At 40.1% G+C, this 21,254-nt stretch overlaps 1 protein-coding gene across 3 annotated transcripts; it reads right to left on the bottom strand.

Moving 5' to 3' along the window:
- Positions 1–793: 793 nt before the first annotated feature.
- LOC134542447 (UDP-glucose 4-epimerase-like) lies at positions 794–20,271 on the bottom strand. Of its 3 annotated transcripts, none has more exons than XM_063386712.1 (8): positions 20,116–20,256; positions 10,692–10,949; positions 9,049–9,162; positions 7,290–7,466; positions 5,587–5,767; positions 5,421–5,509; positions 3,572–3,764; positions 794–1,103 (listed from the first exon to the last, which is right to left on the bottom strand). In XM_063386712.1, exons 2-8 carry the CDS (start codon positions 10,932–10,934, stop codon positions 994–996), a joined length of 1,107 nt encoding a protein of 368 aa, XP_063242782.1. In that variant the 5' UTR covers positions 10,935–10,949; positions 20,116–20,256; the 3' UTR covers positions 794–993. The 3 variants fall into 3 exon arrangements, with proteins under 3 accessions (XP_063242782.1, XP_063242781.1, XP_063242780.1); XM_063386711.1 differs by lacking the exon at positions 3,572–3,764 and adding an exon at positions 3,352–3,544; XM_063386710.1 differs by lacking the exons at positions 794–1,103; positions 3,572–3,764 and adding an exon at positions 1,147–3,544 and having other exon boundaries at positions 20,116–20,271.
- Between the last annotated feature and the right edge of the window lie 983 nt (positions 20,272–21,254).

Genomic DNA, 21,254 nt, shown 5'->3' with positions numbered 1-21,254 from the left:
AAGGCTTATTAGGTTAAATATTTAGTAATATCTGTTAAGTAAAGTCATGATGAGATATAAAAAATTAACATAGTGCGAGAGACTAAGCCTTAGATGAGTTGCAGTTTGTTCAGGTGCTCCTCCATTGTCATCAGAAACATAGGTTTTTGACGTGACGTCTAATAAATCGATGAACGCTGGCTGCACGCACGAAAAAGGACGACTCATTGTCCCGTTACGCTCATTGTACGCTTGCACCGCATCTATCTCTCTTCCACTCGATTGGAACAACCATCGATTTGACTTTTTCAAGGCACATTAAACTTGAAACACTCCCATTCCTTTCCTACTTTTCCTATCATCGTCCTATCCTTAACAGAATAACACAGATTGGAAGAAGTTAAATAGCAAACATGTATAAAAGTTATAGTTAAAATAATCTCTTCGTTAAAGTAATAAACATATTTGAATTAATGAGTGCAAAAAAAATAATTTATCAATTAAATTGTAGATTTCATTTCACTCCTTCTTTGTATCCATACAAAATAGTGATAATTCAATAAAAATGATTCAATTTTATTCATAAAAGTATGCAATCATTTCATCAATGTTTTGTTATGACGTCGCGTTAAACTATCGTCCGCAAACCAACTTTACAAACAACCAATTTTTTTTTTTAATTTGGACAGCTTTACAATCATTTTGCATTTTAGTAATTTAACATAAAAAAAAGTTATGAGGTATATGATTATTTACTCACTGGTATGTCTGACATTGACTGACATTTCAATGCCAATTAAAAGCCATAGAAATACATAAAATATTTTATTAAATAGTAACTTTTATTCATTCTGCATCATTCACCAACTCAAAACTTTACGCACTCAATACTGTAAGTCCACTGCAAGTAGTATGTAACAAAAAAAAAGTTGATTGATTAAAAATCTAAATCAGAACTTTGAAATATCTGATGCGTTTGCGATGATAAACCCCACCGGGCTTCGCTGGAGAGTGTCAGTGCCCGTTCACGCTGCCGTTTGTCATCGGGCTCGGCACACCGGTGTCGTCAGCGGAGCTCCGGTAGCCGTGAGGGTTCATGGTCTGCCAGCGCCAGAAGTCCTCGCCTGACACACACCAGTGTTCCAAGAACACACTTCACATTTCACAAAATTACTACAAGCACCCAAATAGCCTACAAATATTTTTGAGTGATCCAGAAGCAAAGAGGTATATGTGCCAAAAAAACTTATTTTTAAGGAGGTAAAAGCTGCAAACTTTGGATCCTTTTGTAAATTCTGGTGAACACAACATGAAAACATCCTATATAAATTTGTTTTATTACTGTTGTGCATTTATCCATAGTCTTTAACGGATAATTAATACACTTGGCACAAGAATTTTTTTTTGTTCTGCATTAGAAAAAAAAACTTGTTGCAGCTTTTACTCAAGTCAGGATGTCTCATGGCTCTAGCTACCCTACTTGCTGATGAAACTGTTTGTTATGACCTGTACAAGCCTTACTACATTTCCATAAGACTATCGCTGAATATAGAAATACAATACATATCGCACAGCTGACAATACGTATTCCTGAAATAATCTATAAAAATAAAAGTAGGATATCCTACTTAAAGTTTGTAATCAGTTACGATAACAAAAAAGTAATCAGTGCGGCAGAGAAATCTACTTTTTTTTGTGTTTTTTTTTACATATTGCAAGGCTAACGATTTGCTGTTTTAATACAAAATAAATGTAAGGCAAGAAATTCAGTTTGTTATATTCCAGTTTGGCCTGACTATGCAACCAAGAATAATAACAATACACTTTAATCACTTGAAAAGTTTATGTTTGTATACAACGATTTTGAAATGTTTTTAAGTTTGTCTGGTTTCCAACATTGAAGATGAATTATTTTCTTATGATAAAAGTTTGTATTAAGTTATATTTAAAATAAAAGAGTTTATTTTAAGGCAGTCATTTGTTTTTTTATTTTATTACATTACTTCTGGAAAAAAAAAACACAGATAGCAACTTACATGTCCAGATAATTTTCCATATGTTTACTGTAGACTTAGCTTGTCAATCAATTATAACAAAAATTGAAGTCATGTTGAACAAAAATATTTTGTGGACATGTCCCGGGAGGGTGACGATGGTCACCATCGGCCAATGCAAACGCTTGGGGTCGAATTTGGAGTTAAAAGTCCAAAACTAGTAAAAAAAAAAAAAATTACGATTCGGCCTGTCCCCGACCAACAGGCGTGAAATTAGCTCTTCGTAAAATCTCACTATATTTTTGTGTGCTGCCGACGATGCGGCCACACGTGGCGACAATAGGGGAACCACGATATTGTCTTCCCTTACAAAGGTGAAAACAAAGGGGACGCAACTCCCAAGTCAACTGGCCAATCACAATACAGAACCAGAAATATGACCATATAAGAAATAGTACTAGAAAAACATATTTCTCATGAAAGTCTTAAAAGCCACATCATCCCACCTTCAGGTGTGTTCTGATTGGCTGGCGAGGCAGCGCCCAGCGTAATTTCTAGTCCATTGCTGTGTAGTCTTGCGTCTATGCACTGGGTCTTCCCAACAACGTACTAACTCTTGAGGCATGAAAAATAACTTACTGGAGACAGAGTGTCGTTCCCATGTCTTCCTTTTTTTTTTACCTTCTAGTACCTTTTAGAATATTAGTCTTACTGCCCAGACGATGCTTTAAAATTTCAAAAACGTAATTAACATACATACAGTTTAACTGACCACTCAAAATATAGAAAATAATAATATTTAAACTACATTAATTTGTATGTATGACCTAACCAAAATTAGTAATAATATTAAAGCACAAACAAGATACCTCAAATGTTTATGCATCATAGAAGAAACATGAGTAGAAATTAATTATGAAACATTAAAAAAACATCAAAAACATTCTAAGTTAGTGTTGTTAGTAGCAGAGGGCAGGAATTATGCTGTTTTACAAGTCGACCAATATTTTCAAGAGGTCGTTTAGTTTTAACTTCTCCTGGTCTCTGTACGATGGTGAAGCTGAACTGTTTCCTTTGAAATTAAAATTTGAAGTGTAGCGTTTGATTTGTAGAAGTCTCTTGGTAGCCCATCTAGATGAAAGTTACGAGGCCTCTGCCTTCTGAATTCTCTGAAAATTGATCATGTGCGCCAAACCGCGCCGTGAGGAGACTACAAGGACGGCCGACATCGAAAGTTAAAAGCCAGTAAGTCTCGGCGTCATGAAGGCACCACCCCCAGGAGCTAGTTTACACAATTCTGTACACTTTCCGATTGCACGTTGAAGTGTATGTTTACGTGCACTTCCGTGCAAGGAGACCACCACCCCTCCGGACTTACACATCTGCTCCAGACTGTACTGTGCCCGCCAGCCCAACTCGGCGGCGGCCAGCGTGCCGTCGGCGAACATGGAGACAATGTCGCCGGCGCGGCGCGCCTCGACCCGGTGGGGCACGGGGGACCCCGTGACGGCCTCGAAGGTGCGGAGCAGCTCCAGCACGGAGACCCCTCGGCCCGTGCCCAGGTTGTACGTCTGCAAGCAGGAGGGGGGGGTACTCACACATGTCGCGGACACGGTAGCGCGGCGTCCAGCGCAGCTCCGAGCGAGCCAGCGTCCCGTCGCAGACCAGACTGTGCACGTCTCCCGCCCGGCGGGCCCCCATCCGCCAAGGCACCGCCGCCCCTGTGGCGCGTGCAAACTCGCTCGCGAGCTGCCTCACCGACAGTCCCGCGCCCAGGCCCAGGTTGTAGAACTGCACACAGCCGGCCGTCAGCCCCCGCACCCCCCCCTTCCTTCCCCGGGCATTCACTAAATACTATCACAATGTCGGAAATTTACACCAACTGTTGGTAGCTTAATATGTACGTGCTTCGACACAAACAATGCAAAGAATGGAAAATTTAAAAACTACGATTACAAAGCAAAAAACGGTACTATGTCTGTATAATCAAAATGTGGGAGCGGATGTTTCTTTGGCATTCATCACTTTTATAATATTACTAATATGATTACAATATTGGAAATTTAGATCATTTGTTGGTAGCTTAATATGTGCTTCTACACAAACAATGCAAAGAACGAAAAAAAAAAAATTCAAAACTACGATTACAAAGCAAAAAAAGGTATTACGTCCGTATAATCAAAATGTGGGGACGAAGGGATATTGAGAAATCCTCCTCCTAACTCACCCATGATACAATCACTAGCAGGATTTTTATCAACAATGAAATTTTTGCACTGGTACAGTTAATATGCATCACACACTAGGGGGGAGGGGTCATTAATATATTACCCCTGGATAGTGGTTACCTACCCTAAGTTCTATCTCATGCAGTCACTCATCACTTCACTTCGCTCGTGCTCAGTCAACACGAAAGCTTAAGGAGGCTGGAAACTTGAGATTACAGCTGATTCTCTCAACCTCTCGGGCACAAGTCTGGTGCTCGTAAAATAGTCGTGCTGGGGATGGAACTCGCGACCCTCGCCACTCGGGCATGGTGTATCAGCAGCCAACTGAATTCTTTTGATGTGCAATATCATAGCTCTCGGTATACTGTATTTGGTTTGGAGCAATTGAGTGACTGGAATGGAAGTCGAATGAACAGTACTGCCATTTGTGGATGTCTCGGACATCTCAAAAAGATGGCGGACCCACATAATTTATTGTTAACATCGCAGAATTTACACCACGCATAGGTATTAAAAATAAAACTGTATAATAGTACAACTATCCTTTAATAGGTACTTTATTTTATAATTAATATAAAAGAAACTACAATAGAATCCTGGTATTACAACCCTTAGTTATCACTGAAATGTAGAGATAGCACAGTGTTCATAGCACTGTAGAGGATCAAAAAATTGTTAGCTTCTGTATATTCGACGCCATTAATTATAATAAATTTTGTGATGAAATTTTTACTGTTAAATCTTAAATGTTAAATCAGCTCAATAAGGTTAAGGTTTGTTTGCAGGAAGTATTACAGACTGATTTCAGTTTATATAATAAAAAAAAAACACTTACACATACTTAGTGTTATAATGTGTGTTAAGGTAGTATTTTACTTTTAAGAAATCTACATAAAAATCTACAGAGCTTAGTCTTATAGATGTATTTGCAACATTATCAAACATGAATTTGTTTTTTACCGAACTTACATGTTACAAATCTCTAGCGACTACTAAAAGACTTGGCTAACATTTTTTTTTAAATGTGTTAAGCTTGATTTTATATCCAATCTGCGGGGGTCGGCTGGATGGTATAGGACGTGTGTAGTGGAGAGGTTGGATGGTGTTTGTGAAGTGGTTCGGTTGAGTGTGTTGATATCGGGTCCGGGAGTGGAGGGACGCAAGGAAGATGTGGAACAGCATGTCAGGAGGGACAATGTCAGCACTATCTGGCACACACCTTTATCCTGAGGTGCTCTCCCTGAAGCTTGGCCAGCGCCGCCACGTGCCCCGACGCGAGGTCCATGACGTGGATGTAGTCCCGCACACCTGCAAGCACGGTCGCGCTGCTGCCGTCAACCTGCCACGGGGTCCCCAGAGGAGACCGTCGCCGCTCCGTCCCTCACCTGTTCCGTCCACCGTGTCGTAGTCCCCGCCGTAGATCGTGAGGGAGGGCTTCTTGCCGATGGCGACCTGGGCCATGTACGGCATGAGGTTCGTGAACGCCTTGGTGGGGTCCTCCCCTATCAGGCCGGACGGGTGGGCCCCCACCGGGTTGAAGTACCTCAGTGAAACAATGTTCCATTTCTGAAACACAGTGCAGCTCACTATTACCCTCAAGTGGAACAATGTTCAGTTTCTGAAACACAGTGCAACTCACTGAATACCATGAAGTGAAACTGTCCGCAATGCCTACTCTGGTATTCCGGTTCTCTCCCAAATAAAATAATTTCTCTGATGCCTTGGTAAGATCATCCTTAGAAATCAGGGTGGTGAAAGTTATTGTATGAGTTATGGCTCGTCATAAATTCTTTGGTACTGTTGGATTATTTTCCAGATAGTTTTTGAAGTCCTTTGAGTAATTAAAAAGTAAACTTTCATGTGTTGATTTTCCTTACCCCCAAGATAAGATTTAGAAAATGCCTTCACATTTATGACTCGCTCTTATACAATATCACAAACTTGTCCCAGACCTACACCAGGGACCTTTGACACCTTATATTTACAGGGCCAACAATTCTGCAGCTTTGTCGCATGCCTAGTGAATATTTGTTTGGCAGTACGTACTACCCTTTTTTTTGCTATACAAATTAAAACAGGTGCTGTTTCCTAGTAATATATAGTAATATTATAATGTGTTATGAAATATAATAGGTGCTTTATAGTTAATTGGTCGTGTACGTTCTGATTTGGTGTTATGTATGTGCATTACAATATATTGAACATATTTGTCAAAACATTCCCCTGGGAGTCAACACTGCAGATGTTGAGTCTTAAATGCATGACATGTTTTTGTGCATCAATGGTTTGTTAACCAGTCCGTAGAACAGTGACAAATAATATTACTATAGATTATCAAGACACATATAAGAAAATCAGAGAAAAGTCTGGGAATTTTATTTTAAATACTGGAAGAGTCATGGAATTTCCTCATCTATAGTAACATGAACGAAAAATGTCATTCTCCAGTCTGCCGTCATGCAGACTAAGAGCTTTTTTCCCCTTCTTTTTTGGCTTATTCAGTGCATAGTTATACACACTATAACATGGTGTATGCAAGTTTCTGTTTGTCTGGTGGAAGCTGGATTATTTTCATTTCTTTTAGAAAAGTATCAAATAGACACATTTTTTAAAAATTTAGGGCAATTTATAATTTTGGTCATGGAAAATTCAAGGAAATTTTATTACACAGTTATAAGGGTAGCATGTTGAGGTTTTTACTGTATACTCTGGAATGTAAGGTAAGAACAGTTTTGCCCACTAAAGTAACTCGTACCCAGGGCTGCAATTAGGAGGGGGGGGGGGGGGGAGGCAAGCGAGGCATACGCCCCGGGCGCAAAGCTGTGGGGGCGCCGAAATCGCTTGCATTGTAATTCCTACTACAACTGGTAACTGGTAAAAAGTTTTTGCATGGAAGTTACAGTAGCACAGAAACTGTTACATGTAGGTATGGAAAATGCTTAAATAGCACCATTTTTCAGTGGGAGGGCCCCCGGACCCCCCGCTCTATTGGTGTGGTATGTGCAAAAAAAGAGGGGGGGGGGGGGCGCATGAATCCATTCATGCCCCGGTTGCCAGAGACTCTAGTTGCGGCCCTGCTCGTACCTACCTTTTCAGCTGCTGAAATGTCTTTGAGCATTTCCTCGATGAAGTACTTTGTGCGTCCATACACGTTGGTCACGTTGCCCGTGGGGTGGTCCTCTGTGATTGGCAGATGTTCCGGGTCGCCGTACACGGTGCAGGAGCTGGAGAACACCAGCTGGTAGCAGTCGTGTCCCTGCATCACCTGTCGGGGGCATCGTTACTCACATAGCTGCACCTGCAGTCATTCAAACACTTTTACACTTGACGGTGAACTAGAGTACATATTTGAAATGTTTCCTTTCTGTCAAGATACAGGGGCGTAACCAGGGGGGGGGGGGGTAGGGGTTCAAACCCCCCCCCCCCCCTTTTTAGCACCAAATCTTTAATTAATTTCTTATTCATCACTCAAACAAATTTCATATTAAAATTAATAAAATTTTCACCATTACAATATTTAAATATAAGTACCGGAAACTGCTAAAATAGCACTATTTTACACCTTAAAATCCAAATTTTCCCGGGGGAGGACCACCGGACCCCCCGCTCTAATACGGGAGGAAGGGGGGGGCATGCTTCTTAACACCCCCCACACACAAATCCTGGCTACGCCACTGGTCAAGAAGACTACATAACTAATTATATTTTGTGTTTCTTATTTATATTATAGGTGGTCTTAAATTAAAAAAAGTTATATACTTAAGTGTTCGAAGTTAACTCTTTATCATAATAAACATTTTATTGTATTGGATGTATATCTGATGGTGCACACTGTTTTTTCTTTTATTTATTTTTTGATATTGTAATGTAAATTTATGTTTAGTGTATTTGTGTGAGTGTATATACATATATTACAGTGTACTATGTTTGATATGTATCATCATACCCGAGAAATGGGGTAAGACAATATGTAAAAAAAAAAACAAAGTCCTGATAAGTTTTCAACGGAAACAGATGTACCTACGTCAAGTTGAAGTTTGTGCAGTTACTTTTAGAAATACAAACTGTAGTGATTATTTTTTTAAAACAATGCACAGTAAACTTCCGATAGTCCAGCACGTTCGGGACTTTGCCAACCTAACTATTTCCGGGCTCTGAAAAGTGCTTCTGACTGCCACTATGTCTGTACTGTAAAATAAATTTTTTGACTTCAGCTAAAACATTTATAGGTTTTTATGTTAAGTTCACTTAGCTGGCTTAAATTTGTACATTCCTTTATGGTGCCGTACCATCAGGATTTCCAAACCATTGGATTCCAGACTATCAGAAGCCTACTCTACTACTAAAAGCTTGATAATGTAGTTTCAGAATACGTTATAACAGTAGTGATTAACTGATGGACAACTTTAATCTCTGTGCACATTTAGTTTGACACCTTTCTGTTAAGTTCCCCCCCCCCCCCCTTCTTACTCCTTACAAGCTACCAAATAATGTTAAATGGGTCATCGTGCTCCATTGTCAGTTACTACCATTTCATTCCTTTTTGATTTTTAACATCTGGAGGAATGCATTTCCACTGAAAAAATCTGAAATATTTCTGCCAACTATTAGGCTACAATTGATGGATTATTTTTTTTAATTCATCAAGTATTTCATAACCTCATCAATAAATAAGCAACTCAACTAAAATTTATTGTTATTACTAATAAGCCTATTTTTCATACAGACAATTCTTTTTTTAAATTAATTTCATTCCATATATTTACTCAAAGACTACAGGTGTGGTATTCTTCACACAACAAAAGTTTGCAGAATGTCGAGTCGTGCAAGAAGAGAACCGTGCGTACCTCGAGAAGGTTGATGGTGCCGACAATATTGTTCTTGTAGTACATGAGTGGCACTTGCATGGACTCGCCCACAGCCTTCATGGCCGCAAAGTGGATGACGCAGTCAACCTTGTGCTAACGACAAAACAAATGTCAACACATTACCAAACATGAATAATTATACAGGAATTAAAAAAAAACATATATGTTACCTTTGAAAAATTATTTTGGAGTGGTACCTTCCAGGATCTACTTGCCCAGAATCAATATACAGAATCATTCACATTTTCACATATTCTCCAAAATTGGTTTGAATGACTGTCATTGTGTGTAGATGTTTTTTTTTAATTAAACTTCTAAACTGTAGGATCATTCATACAATTTACAGGGTCTTACACATGGTGTAAATCAGCCAAACGTTGATGGGTCAACACCAAATAAATGGACCCACTTGTGTGTGGAAATGTGGAGTGAGGAAGTGTGATATGAGGTTCAGTACTAAAAAGAGAGAAGTGATGGTCATGACACAAAAATAATAAATGAGTAAGGAGATGTACTCAATTACGTAGATAGTGTTGAGTTTAAACATGTGGAAACGTTTTAGTATCTAGAAGTGTATTGGAGGGAGGAGGCAATCACAAGGAGGAAATAGTAAGAAGAGGATGACAAGGAGATGCATTGTACAGCCCATGTGAAAGATTTGGTATGGAAGAGGGAGGTGCCATTAAAACGCAAACAAAATGTACGATACTTACTGTACGTCCAGAATCACTTACAGGGCAGAAACTTGGACTGTAGACAAGAAAATTAATGGGAAGATCAGAGCAATAGGAATGAAGTTCACGAGGAGTACCTATGTTGTCAGTCACGAGACGAGACAGGATCAGGAATGAGATGGTGCAAACAAGAGCAGGAGTACAGGACTTGGACGAGATCATTTGTTCATACCATTCAAGGTACGGCCAAGTACATAGAATGGGAAAAGAGAAGCTGCCAAGGAAAACAAGAGGATGAAGTACACAATCAGAAGATCCCAAGGAAGCCCAAGGAGGAAGTGAGAAAAGCAGATAGGTAGTTAAAGTGCATGGAACTGAGTGAAGGAAGAGGAATGGTAGAGGGACAGATGAATACAATGCATTTTACTTTGCTGACCTGGCTGCAAGCTGGAAGCAGGCCGATGATGTGAATGATGTGGATGAGATTATATGATATGAATATGATGATGATGAAGTGTACGGAAATAGTTCTATAGCATTTTTTGTGACTATTTAATTTGGATGTCAAGAATTTACTTTTTCCTTATCTAGGCCTACAACCAGGGGCGTAGCCAGAGGGTGGTTTTAGGGGTTCAATTTCCCCCCCCTCCGTTAGCACCAAATCTTTAATTAATTTCTTATTCATCAATCAAACAAATTTCATATTAAAATTAACAAATTTTTACCATTAAAATATTTAAATTTAAGTACCGAAAACTGCTAAAATAGCACTATTTTACACCTTAAAATCCAAATTTTCCCGGGGGAGGACCCACGGAACCCCCGCTTTAATACGGGGGAGGGGGGGTTATGCTTCTTAACACCCCCCATACACAAATCCTGGCTACGCCACTGCCTACAACGCATGGTTGTGCAGTCCAGCACAATGCCTGCGCACTTAGCGCTCACCTCGCCGAAGATCTTGTTGAGTTTGGGCTTGTCCAGCATGTCGCACTGGTAGAACTGCACCTTCTTCCCCGTGATCGCCTCCACCCTCTGCAGGCTGGGCGCCTCCCCCTTCTGGCCGTACACGGAGTTGGCGAAGTTGTCTATGGCCACCACGTCGTAGCCGGCTTCCAGCAGCTCGACGATGCAGTGGCTGCCGATGTAGCCGGCTCCCCCCGTCACAAACACCGTCTTCCAGGTCGGCATGGCCGGGCCGCGAGCCTGCGACAGCATCGCGCTCATTATCTTCGAAAGATTCGTGCAATGGGAGTGCATGACTTGATGTACGCTTTTGGATATGCGCCATTGCTAGAGACCTGCAAAATTCGCGGACTCATTGACCTCTAGAATAGACTCCACAGTCCTTTAAAAAGTCGCGGAAATGACACCTTGTTCATTGGCTACTGACGCGTGAGACGTCTCAACTTAGGCTGTCCGTAATTCGGCACTTTCTTGGTTAGTGGTGTTTCCCATTGGCTCAAAGTTCCCCGGATAAAATGTGGGCCAGTCGCAGAAGCGGTACGAAGGTATAGTTGTTTTGATGCTGGCCTATCGCGAAATGAATCCGCGAATTTGGCATGTCTCTAGCCATTGCTAAGCACATGTATGTCTGTAGACATGTCTGTAGACATGTGCTTAGCAATAGCGTATGTCCAAAAGCTTACATCAAGTTATGCACTCCCATTCCACAAATCTTTCAAAGATAATAACGTAGTTTTCCAAAATTACTAAAGTATTATTTAAATGCAGTGCTATATATAATAGGACGTTTTTGAACCAGAAATCAAATGCACACGACTAAATAAGATCTATATTATTATTATTATCATTATTATTCAGCTTCAAACCCATTGTTAAACAGAGCAGCAAGCTAATTAGACCAAATTAACCTTACTGTTCGGTATTTCAATTCTAAATAAACTAAAATTTACTAGAAAAAATTATTTGGCCCCTGCCTGAGCCTCGTTCTGGATCCGCCCTTGGTCGCGCTACACTGTCGCAGCATTGTTGCGCTGCTTCAGCGTGTGTCCAGCTCGGAACAGGAGGGGCTTACCAGCAGCGGTCGGGAGGGCAGTGATAACACTTACACCAAAACTATTTTAAATATTCTCCAAGCTCGATTGTTAAAACTATAGAAATTTTTCATAAACTACTTTACAATAAAAATATGTAATTAGTCCTGATTACAATAGTTAAGGCTTTGCAAAAAAAATTATGTTATTACTTATTAAATTGTGTCATCCTCCAGCCTCAAGCTCACAGGATAGATACAACGCACCTCCCCCCCCCCCTCCTCTTTTGACATTCGCGCTCATCTCTCATCCCTCGCCTATGGAAAGCCTTCTTTTCACAGACGAGAGAGCCAAACGCCCGATCGTGCATCTTCGTTTTTTTTTTTGTTCATTGTAAATAAATATGGCGGTGTTGATAAAAGGATACTAATGGTCAATTAGGTTATGTTAGCTACATTATAAGTACTTTAAAACATTGTGTACGGTTGATTTGGTTAGGATAGCTACATTAAAGATACGGAAAAAAAAGCATGAACTTCGGGGAACTTCGGGTTTTGGCTCTCTCGTCTGTGAAAAGAAGGCTTCCCCTCGCCTATAGGCCAGCGGGGCTGCCAACAACGCAGCAGGCTGTGCAGTGTGCAGTAATCTGCGGTGTCATGGCGCCTGTTTCCTCTGTTGGACGTGCGGAGAATCTAGGTTGCAATTGCTCCTGCGGTGTTGTGTTCACTTAAATACACCGGGGCAGCATTCGGGTCTCGAACCTGTGCCACGCCAGTTGGAGACGTGTCTGCAATTGGAAGGGAAAGAGGCGGAAAATAAATTAACGATATTCGGAATTGGGGCATGAATGCCTGTCGAAACAATTTCTGCTGAGTTACCAGTTCATGTATATACTGTTTAGTTGTAACAGAATTGCGTACTGTGCATAATGATGTACGGTGCATTGTGATTATGTACGGTGCCTTGTGATTATGCACAATCCACGATGCAACAAGTTTAATAACGACGTTTTCGAATACTCGTTTATAAAATTACGCCAACAACAAAAATGCATCGCAAGCTTTCAACTTATTTATTCAAAGAGAAGTGTTTCGGAAACGTTTAAAGATGAAGCCGTGATGCGTTTAGGAGGCCGCGATTTTATTTTAATCACTCATTAAATTTTCACAGTGGCGAAAGCAAAAGCAGGTAGCTTGGGGGGGGGGGGGGAGAGATTGGATAAGTGGAATACACACTCATTGAAGATATTTAACAAATTTGCGAGATCTCGGTGACGGTAATATTTTATTTCAGATGATGCAAGGTGAACTATTGCGATACCTGTAATCACAAACCGCAAACGCTGTGATGCGGTCGTACATGTTGAAAACGATAAACGTAACTGTTCAAACCCTTTCTTATTGACGTAAGAATTTTTAATACAAAAAATTATTCTCTTTACCAGACCCCCTCCCGAAATAAATTCCTGTGTCCGTCACCACGCATTTCATTTACTGAACTAACGCACAGTGAAAGAAAATAACGTTTTTAAATCGAATTATTAAGAATTTCAGTCTTTCTCGTGAAAAATATTGTTTGTGAGACAAGAAGCCCGATGAAGATTTTTTTTTCAACAGCTATACAGTTTTAAATTGAAGTATTGGTGACGTTCTGCGACGTAAGTATTTCATAAACTACCGTATTTTTATTTCGTTTGTTGCATGATGTGTTCTTGCGCGCTTGTGTTTCCTGCACAGTTTATAAACACAACGAGGAACTGCGCTAAGGCCGTGTTTATAAATGACGCAAGGGCGCAACAACGCAACACGCAACCAACCACAGTCGTTTACAAAGCACACAAGTCGCAACACGTCACCAACCATGTAACTTGAAATTGTTACAGAATAGCAAAAAAAAAAAAAAAAAAAACAACTAAATATCCTTCTTTTCTTAGTTTGATCGTTCATAATTATAATTAACAAATATGAAATAGTCAATAATGTGATTTTAAAATGTTATTTTCTTCCACTGTCGAAAATGTAACAAGTTAATACGTGATGTACGCATATAACAACAACATCGAGCCCTTCTGTGCACATAACGACTGCCCAGAACCGTCGAGAGAAGCTAAGTGGGGCAAATTATTTTAAACCTCACAATTTGTGAAAGGGGGTGGGGAACTAAACACTTTTAAACGTTACAGGCTATAAACGTAAATGAGATCTATGCTCATGACTAAAACATAACTTAAAAGGTTTCTAAGGAGTTCTATTAGCAATAGACTTGTCATTTCATCCTATTATTAAAGCAAACTCGTGCATAAAAAAAATCTCGAATTTCGACTGGGCCCGGACCCCGGGATTCTCCCCCCCCCACCCCCCCCCCCTTTGTCACCCCAACCGCCCTTCGTTATCCCTGCGTTTCGGCACACTTCTTTTCAAATATTAGGTACCGTCGAAAACGCAGAAAAGTTGGAAATTGAACAATACTTGCGTTGCGCTATCGGGCCTTGCGTACGGTAGTTCGTAAACCGATTTCTGAGCATTTTGCCATTCTTAGGGACCGGAAAAATTCGCGGGTTCAATGGCCTCTACGATGAACTTTATATACTTCTACGTACACTCGGTCAAATGTCACCCTCTCATTGGCTGCTGTCTTGTGGAGTTGTCCCAAAGTAGCGGCCTGTGATTCGCCACAGCTCCGGTTGAGTGTTTCTCACCGGCCCGGAGTCGTCCGGGTGAGTTGTGAGCCAATAGCAAGAGGCAGCACTGAGGTGTATAACTATATTAATTTTAGGCTGTCGTGAAATGAATCCGCGAATTTTTTTTTTCCGGTCTGCAGCCATGCTGCGTGTTGCGCTGCAGCGCCGCGCGCACCGAGGCCGGGCTAGCGCCGTCCTTGGCTGACTCGCGAGCCGACCCGGATTGCTGGCGGGCGTGACGACACGCGTGTGACGTCACGGCGTGAGGCCGGCCACGCAACCAGGCGTCACCCGTGCTCCGCCACGAGGCTTCCGGGGTGTCGGCCCATGCGGCGCTTCGGGTTAGCCTTCTCTCCACAGACGAGAGCCCAACTCCCGATCGCGCATCTTCGGTTTTTTTTGTTCATTGTAAATAAATATGGCGGTGTTGATGAAAGGAAAGACCATAATCGAGACAACGGTATTTATTTGTACGCCGCCAAATTTTTCGTTTGCCGTGTGTCCGTGAATGTTTATTTTGCACAACTCATGATAACTAATGGTCAATTAGGTTAGGTTAGCTACATTCTTAAATACTTTAAAACATTGCGGACGGTTGATTTGGTTAGGATAGCTACATTAGAGATACTGTGAAATCATGTAAACGGTTTCCTAGCCCTGGATAGCTACATATTAAAAAGTTATTTGCTAAGTAACCATAAAATGATTTTACAGTATTTTTAATGTAGCTATTCTTACCTAATATAACCAACCATCCACAATGTTTTAAAGTATTTATAATGTAGCTAACCTATCCTAATCGACCGCAAAATTTAATCCCACACCGGTTTATACAATGAGATAGAATGGCGTATGACGTATGAGTAAGCTACATCCCAAATAAATACTCCTGTTGTGGTACGGACAAAAAAAAACGAACAAAAACTTCGGGGAACTTCGGGTGAGACTCTCTCGTCTGTGAAATGAAGGCTTCCCCTGTGCTTCAGTAAGAAAAAAAATGTTTCAGCGCTCGCCGGAGATGTGTAACATCTAACCGCGTGTTCTCGTGTTGCAAATACACTTATACATTACAACTCGGGCACGAAATTTCATGGAGAATTCTTTAAAATACTGCGGAGAGTGATAAATTTTACAACTGTTTTCAACTACATTTCTTGACGCGAATCGAACGTAGTTTCCGCACCCGCCACTAGAAAGCGTTGCCGGAGCAGCTACGTCGACAATAGAATTATTCGATTTGCAAAGCGAAAGGTTTCATTATTTATAATGAAACGGCTCCGATGAAAGCGAAAAAGACTTTAAAAAATACTAATCCTCGGCTTGGGACCTGATTTTCTACAAGTTTTTTTTTTTAAATACTGCTCATCTTGTTAATATGAAGTTTCCGCACATATTAAACGTTGAACTTCTATGGATTTACTAAAATATTAGCATATATGTATATTATAGCACTAAATATATGTTCGTAAATTTGGTTGTGCTTAAATGGATTAAATCAGTCTGTAAATAATTACTACAAAAAAAATAAACCTTATTGAGCTGATTGAACATTATTATATAATCCTATTTTATTATAACGTTATTGAAAAAGTAAAATAAATCCAGTGATGAGACTTGAATCAATCCCATTGAGGTTTTCAAGTTCGAGCTCTACCACTGCGCAACCAAGCCCTTTGACATATTTCAAGGAGAACATGTGTAATGCCATCATTCAATCAATGTAATCATCATTCAATCAATGCAATCATTGTAATGCCAGTGTTGTTAGGTATTTGAAAACATGAAATTACTTTTTACAAGGACTATTTTAGTTGACCAAATATATTCCAGGGTAGTTTCACTATCATAAAGTTTCATTTGGCACACGATAACGTTTGGTATGTACCCCAATGTTTACACATCAAAAAAATAGTTTAGTTGCAATAAAAAAAATATTGGGTACATCATAGGAATTGACAAAGTGTGACTGAAATAGTTAAGAAATAGTTTTTCATCTTAAAATTCGAATAAATTACGTTCACATTATCTCATGAATAGTGATGTACAACTTAATGGCAAACATTTCACATTACAGATACGCCGGTAATAAAAGACCTAGCGCGGAGTCCAGTGGTTGTCAGGCCTTGGAGAAACCTCATTGTGACAACGAAGAGTGCAACCTTTTTGTGAGAAAAATTAGGAAATGTGTCAGTGATAAGTATGGAGGTTCTTGTTTTATGTATATGCATATACATATTTATATAATTCAATTGAAAACAAAAATATTAAATCACATATTGTCATTCCCAGCATTGTCTCCAGGCTTAGTTCTTCTGCCAATAATGTAGCGTGCCTTTCTAGATTAATATTATGCAGAAAATAAAATCAAGCCACCGGTATCCCGCCAGTGGTACCACAAAATATCAAAGAATGAATCTAATCTCTGTTTTGGACAACCTCGTAGTGATACCTATACAAAGAGTGTGTTAATGAAAGTTTAAATTGATGAAGCAGAGGACACAGAACATATTAGGATGCAACACAGTAAAAAAAAATAATTAAAGTTTATTTTTATCAAGGGGACGGAGGAGGAAATGGGTGCAAGTGCCCCCCCCCCCTCCTTTTTTTCCCCCTTAATATTCCTTCCCCCGCGCCCGAGTTTCGACTGAGCTTCATACCATTCACAGAAAAATTTCAAAGCCCCCTAAATGTGACAATTGTAAAGTCACGATGTGTTTGGCTGAAGCAAACGAGCTGTGTGAACACAGGTAGCTGCGTGTCTTGGCCGCTGGAAGCGCCACTGCAGAGACGGGGGCATGACCTCGCGGCGGGGTAACGCCCTTGGAGTGCTCCGGGCGTCTCGCTAGAGGAGACGACTGGCAGAGCGCGCGCACGTCCGCCCATTACGGCCCCGTCACTCTGTCAAACACCTGTCTACAACTATATTTCACAACAGATTTGGGCGGAAATGGCTTCCAAATTTTCTCCATCAAATAAGTTTGGACAGGTAACCCTCAAATATTTTGAAATCATATCACACTGCCAGAAATTTAGTTTTGGCCGTAGCTATCTCAAACTTTTGCAATTTTAATATCATTTTGAAATTAAATAATGCATCACAGTGCTGGATGGAACTTTTTAACTTGATATGTTGTTTGAGCATAAATAATATTTTTTAATGTATACATTTAACTCTCAATATTATTCGTTACATATTTAAATGAAGGTTCAGTGATTCTAATATTTTTAAAAGACATTGGCTGTTATATTTTATTCTTTTTAAATTTAGTAAATTGTTGTTGCAGTTTAATACGGCTGTTATAACTAGGTACTGAAATAAAACATGAGTTTATGTATATGTTAAACAAGTTTTAATATATTTACAAAGTATTTGGTTAAAGGCCTAATAGTTTAAAGCGCAATGCATTGGTTAGTATAAACTAGCATTTATCCTTGACATGTATATTTGAAAATCAAAAACTAGTTTCTTCCATACCTCAATTTTTTTTGTCCTATATTTTTCGCACCTCAAATTCGCCCGCCCCTCAAAAACTGACGCTCTGGGCAAATGTCTGATTGGCCCATACGTAAATCGGGGTTTGCTCCCAGGCCTGGTTTTTTTTAAAAGAGGTATATGAATACGTAAATACTTAAACTCAAGGGGTTAAACAATACTTTTATGAAAATACCAAAATTTAGTATTGAGACAGTAAATAATCTATGTCAAATCTCTAACTCATTTTTTTTTTTTTTTTAACTACGTATTTGCCTTTTCTGGAGCCGCCCTTACTTCTATGAGAACTATCCATATTAACTTTGACTTCTTACGTTTGTTTTACTAGAGCCAAAACACATTTTCATATTGTCACTACGGCTTACCACTGCAGGATCACCAAGGAGCATTCGGTTTCTTGGAAACCAAATTGTTGGAAACCCTCTTTAATCTTAAGGGGGTGCGTTGACAATTTTTTTTTGTGCTTAACCTTGTCGAATTAGTGTAAACAACCAACTCCACATAGATGCAGACAGTGAACCCAGATGATCGTTCATCTTCATTCTATACCATTCCCCAGAACCAGTGGCGTAACCAGGGGGGGGGGGGAGTTAGGGGTTCAAACCCCTCCCCCCCCCCTAGCACCAAATATTTAATTAAATTTCTTATTCATCACTCAAACAAATTTCATATTAAAAATTAATAAAAAATTTACCATTACAATATTTAAATTTAATACCGAAAACTGCTAAAAAAAACACTATTTTATACCTTAAAATCCAAATTTTCCCGGGGGAGGACCCCCGGACCATCCGCTTTAATACGGGGGGTGAGGGGGGGCATGCTTCTTAACACCCCCCATACACAAATCCTGGCTACGCCACTGCCCAGAACAGAATCTTACTTAAAATGCAACCCGATGAAGACAGTGCAAAGTGTGTTAGTTTTCACGTGTCTTCTTTGACGATTAAAACTACGTTAAAATTATTAAAGCAAGACTACAAAAGACCCAAGTCAAAAAAAATTTCAAAGTACGTTTATTTTAAATTAGTTTCCGCCGTAAGTTATAGGCATGCCTAATAATTTATTTATCAATATATGTTAAATTATAATAAGAGACTTGTATCAGGTAAAGAAGATAATTCATACCAATAACATTAGAGAATATTTTAAAATGTCTGGAACAATGAAATCACGTACCGTGTACTAATGCAGCTACTAATATGCTTGTACAAATGTAAACAATTCAGACATAGAAATCGTGTAAAACCAAACCATCTCCTTACTAAACCATTTCGCAGGATAGAATCTAAATTATATAGCCTAGATAAACCACAGTATTTTTTTCCCCTGGCGATCTCGTATTTCCATAACAGGTACGGTACATTTTAGTAGAATAAAACCTAAAGGAATCGGCAGTTGTGAAAGGTTCGCTAGTTTCGTAAGTTTGATTGCTTTTTCGCCAAAATGAAACAATTTTTATCAGCCCTATTTAGTGTTGCAAGCCATTTTATACATATTTTTTGTTAGAGTAAATGGGTACGATTGTAGGCCAAAACAAATTAAAAATTTCCGACAGAGTGAATGTTTATTGCCGCTGTACGCTCAATTGAACAAACGACTGCTCTTGCTTGAAAATCACCACGTTTTAGAATTGAATAAAAACCCACGCGTGGCGCACTAAATATGCTTCAACGATCGCTTGCGTTAAGAGTGGCACGTAACAGCTGTGTATTCACTTTCTGCGCAGACGAGAGGGAAACAAGAACTCTCGCGCGCGCCTGCAGGTAGAAGACGACAGCGGTCAGACGAGTTTAGGAATGTGCCCCCCGGCCAACCGGTGTTGCTTCGGTGAATCCGCCGCGCCCGCTGGCCTTTCCACGGGTCGAGATCCTCAGTAGCGTCCGCGCGTCCTCCGCGGTGTTGCCGCTTGTTGCAGTTCAGCGCGCGAGGCAACGTGGCCGTGACGTGTTGTGACGTGTTCCGATTGCACTTACAATTCAACCTTCAGTCCTTCACCGAACCTGAAGTAAGAGGTGGTTCAGTCCGTCCCGTCACCGACAGAGATAATTGTGGGCTGAGTTTCATCATCGTCTCGCACCCCAAAATCAACTTTTGACTGCATTCAGTATGAATTTCAAGTCAAAAATGTGTCATATTTCCCAACAATGAACCACGCGGATTAAAAAAAAAAAATGGAAACAATGGAAATGACGGACTTACGTTTGACGCTGTTGAGTGCTGTGAAACACGACGGACGTGAAGGTGACTCTCACGCCCGCTACGCCACAGCTAGCCGACCGCGCACTGGAAGAGAGACGGCAACTGGCAGGCGTCTGTTTGCCTCATTGCTTCTTCCCCTCCGAGCGCAAATGTCACGCCCCTTCCCTCCTGCTCACCCTCCAGGCACCACATCCCTCCGGTCCGGACATGGCCATGAAACAGCTGATCCTCATCCGTCCACCGTCTAGCCGTTGCAATATTTACTTCCGTGACACAACAATGTCAATGTGAGCGTAGACTTTTATCATTATTGTCGTCAATATCGTTCACTTCGCCGTCAATAGCATCATGCGCGAAAGCACACGATCTGCTATGAGTGTATGTCGCAAAGTCCAGTCGGCATCGATAACAGTTAATGCAGTAACATCACCACGCTCAATTATAAAGGACGGAAGGGGTGAGGCGAATAGAGGGGGTGGGAAGTCGGAAAATTTTCCTGTGAAAATAAATTCCTTCCTTTCTGACATTTATCTAGCTGTCACATGCTTCCAGGAATAGAAGGCTGGTTTTTTTTTCTTCCCTGCCAAAAGGAAGTTTATGTAGAGAGTGAATAGCACAATAACAATAGGTAGGTACGTATAGTTTTACTGGCACATTAGGTTGAATACTGAAAATTTAGTCAAATGTTCAAACGTATATATATATATATATATTTTTTTTTTGACGTGACAACGTCTAATAAATCGATGAACGCCGGCTGCACGCACGAAAAAGTGTCCCGTTACGCACATTGTTCCGTTACGCTGTGTCCTGTTACGCTCATTGTACGCTTGCGCCGCATCTATCTCTCTTTCACTCGACTATTTATAAAGTGAAGTGAAAAGTTAATGTGGTTTTCATTGCTTATTACAACAAAAATTTCAGCAATAAAGGTTAATTATTCTTGCATTTTAAAAATCTGATTACTAGTATAATTTCAAGTATTTATTCTTTTATTATTAAAATTAAAATGATTCAATTTTATTCATAAAGTATGCAATCATTTCATCAATGTTTTGTTATGACATTGTCACGTTAAACTATCGTCCGTAAACCAAGCAGATAACTTTTTTTCCCCCGCTTAAATGTATCATTGAAGT

This window comes from Bacillus rossius, assembly GCF_032445375.1.
Source record: "Bacillus rossius redtenbacheri isolate Brsri chromosome 4 unlocalized genomic scaffold, Brsri_v3 Brsri_v3_scf4_2, whole genome shotgun sequence".
Lineage (NCBI taxonomy): Eukaryota > Metazoa > Arthropoda > Insecta > Phasmatodea > Bacillidae > Bacillus > Bacillus rossius.
This window is presented reverse-complemented; position numbering and strand designations above follow the sequence as displayed.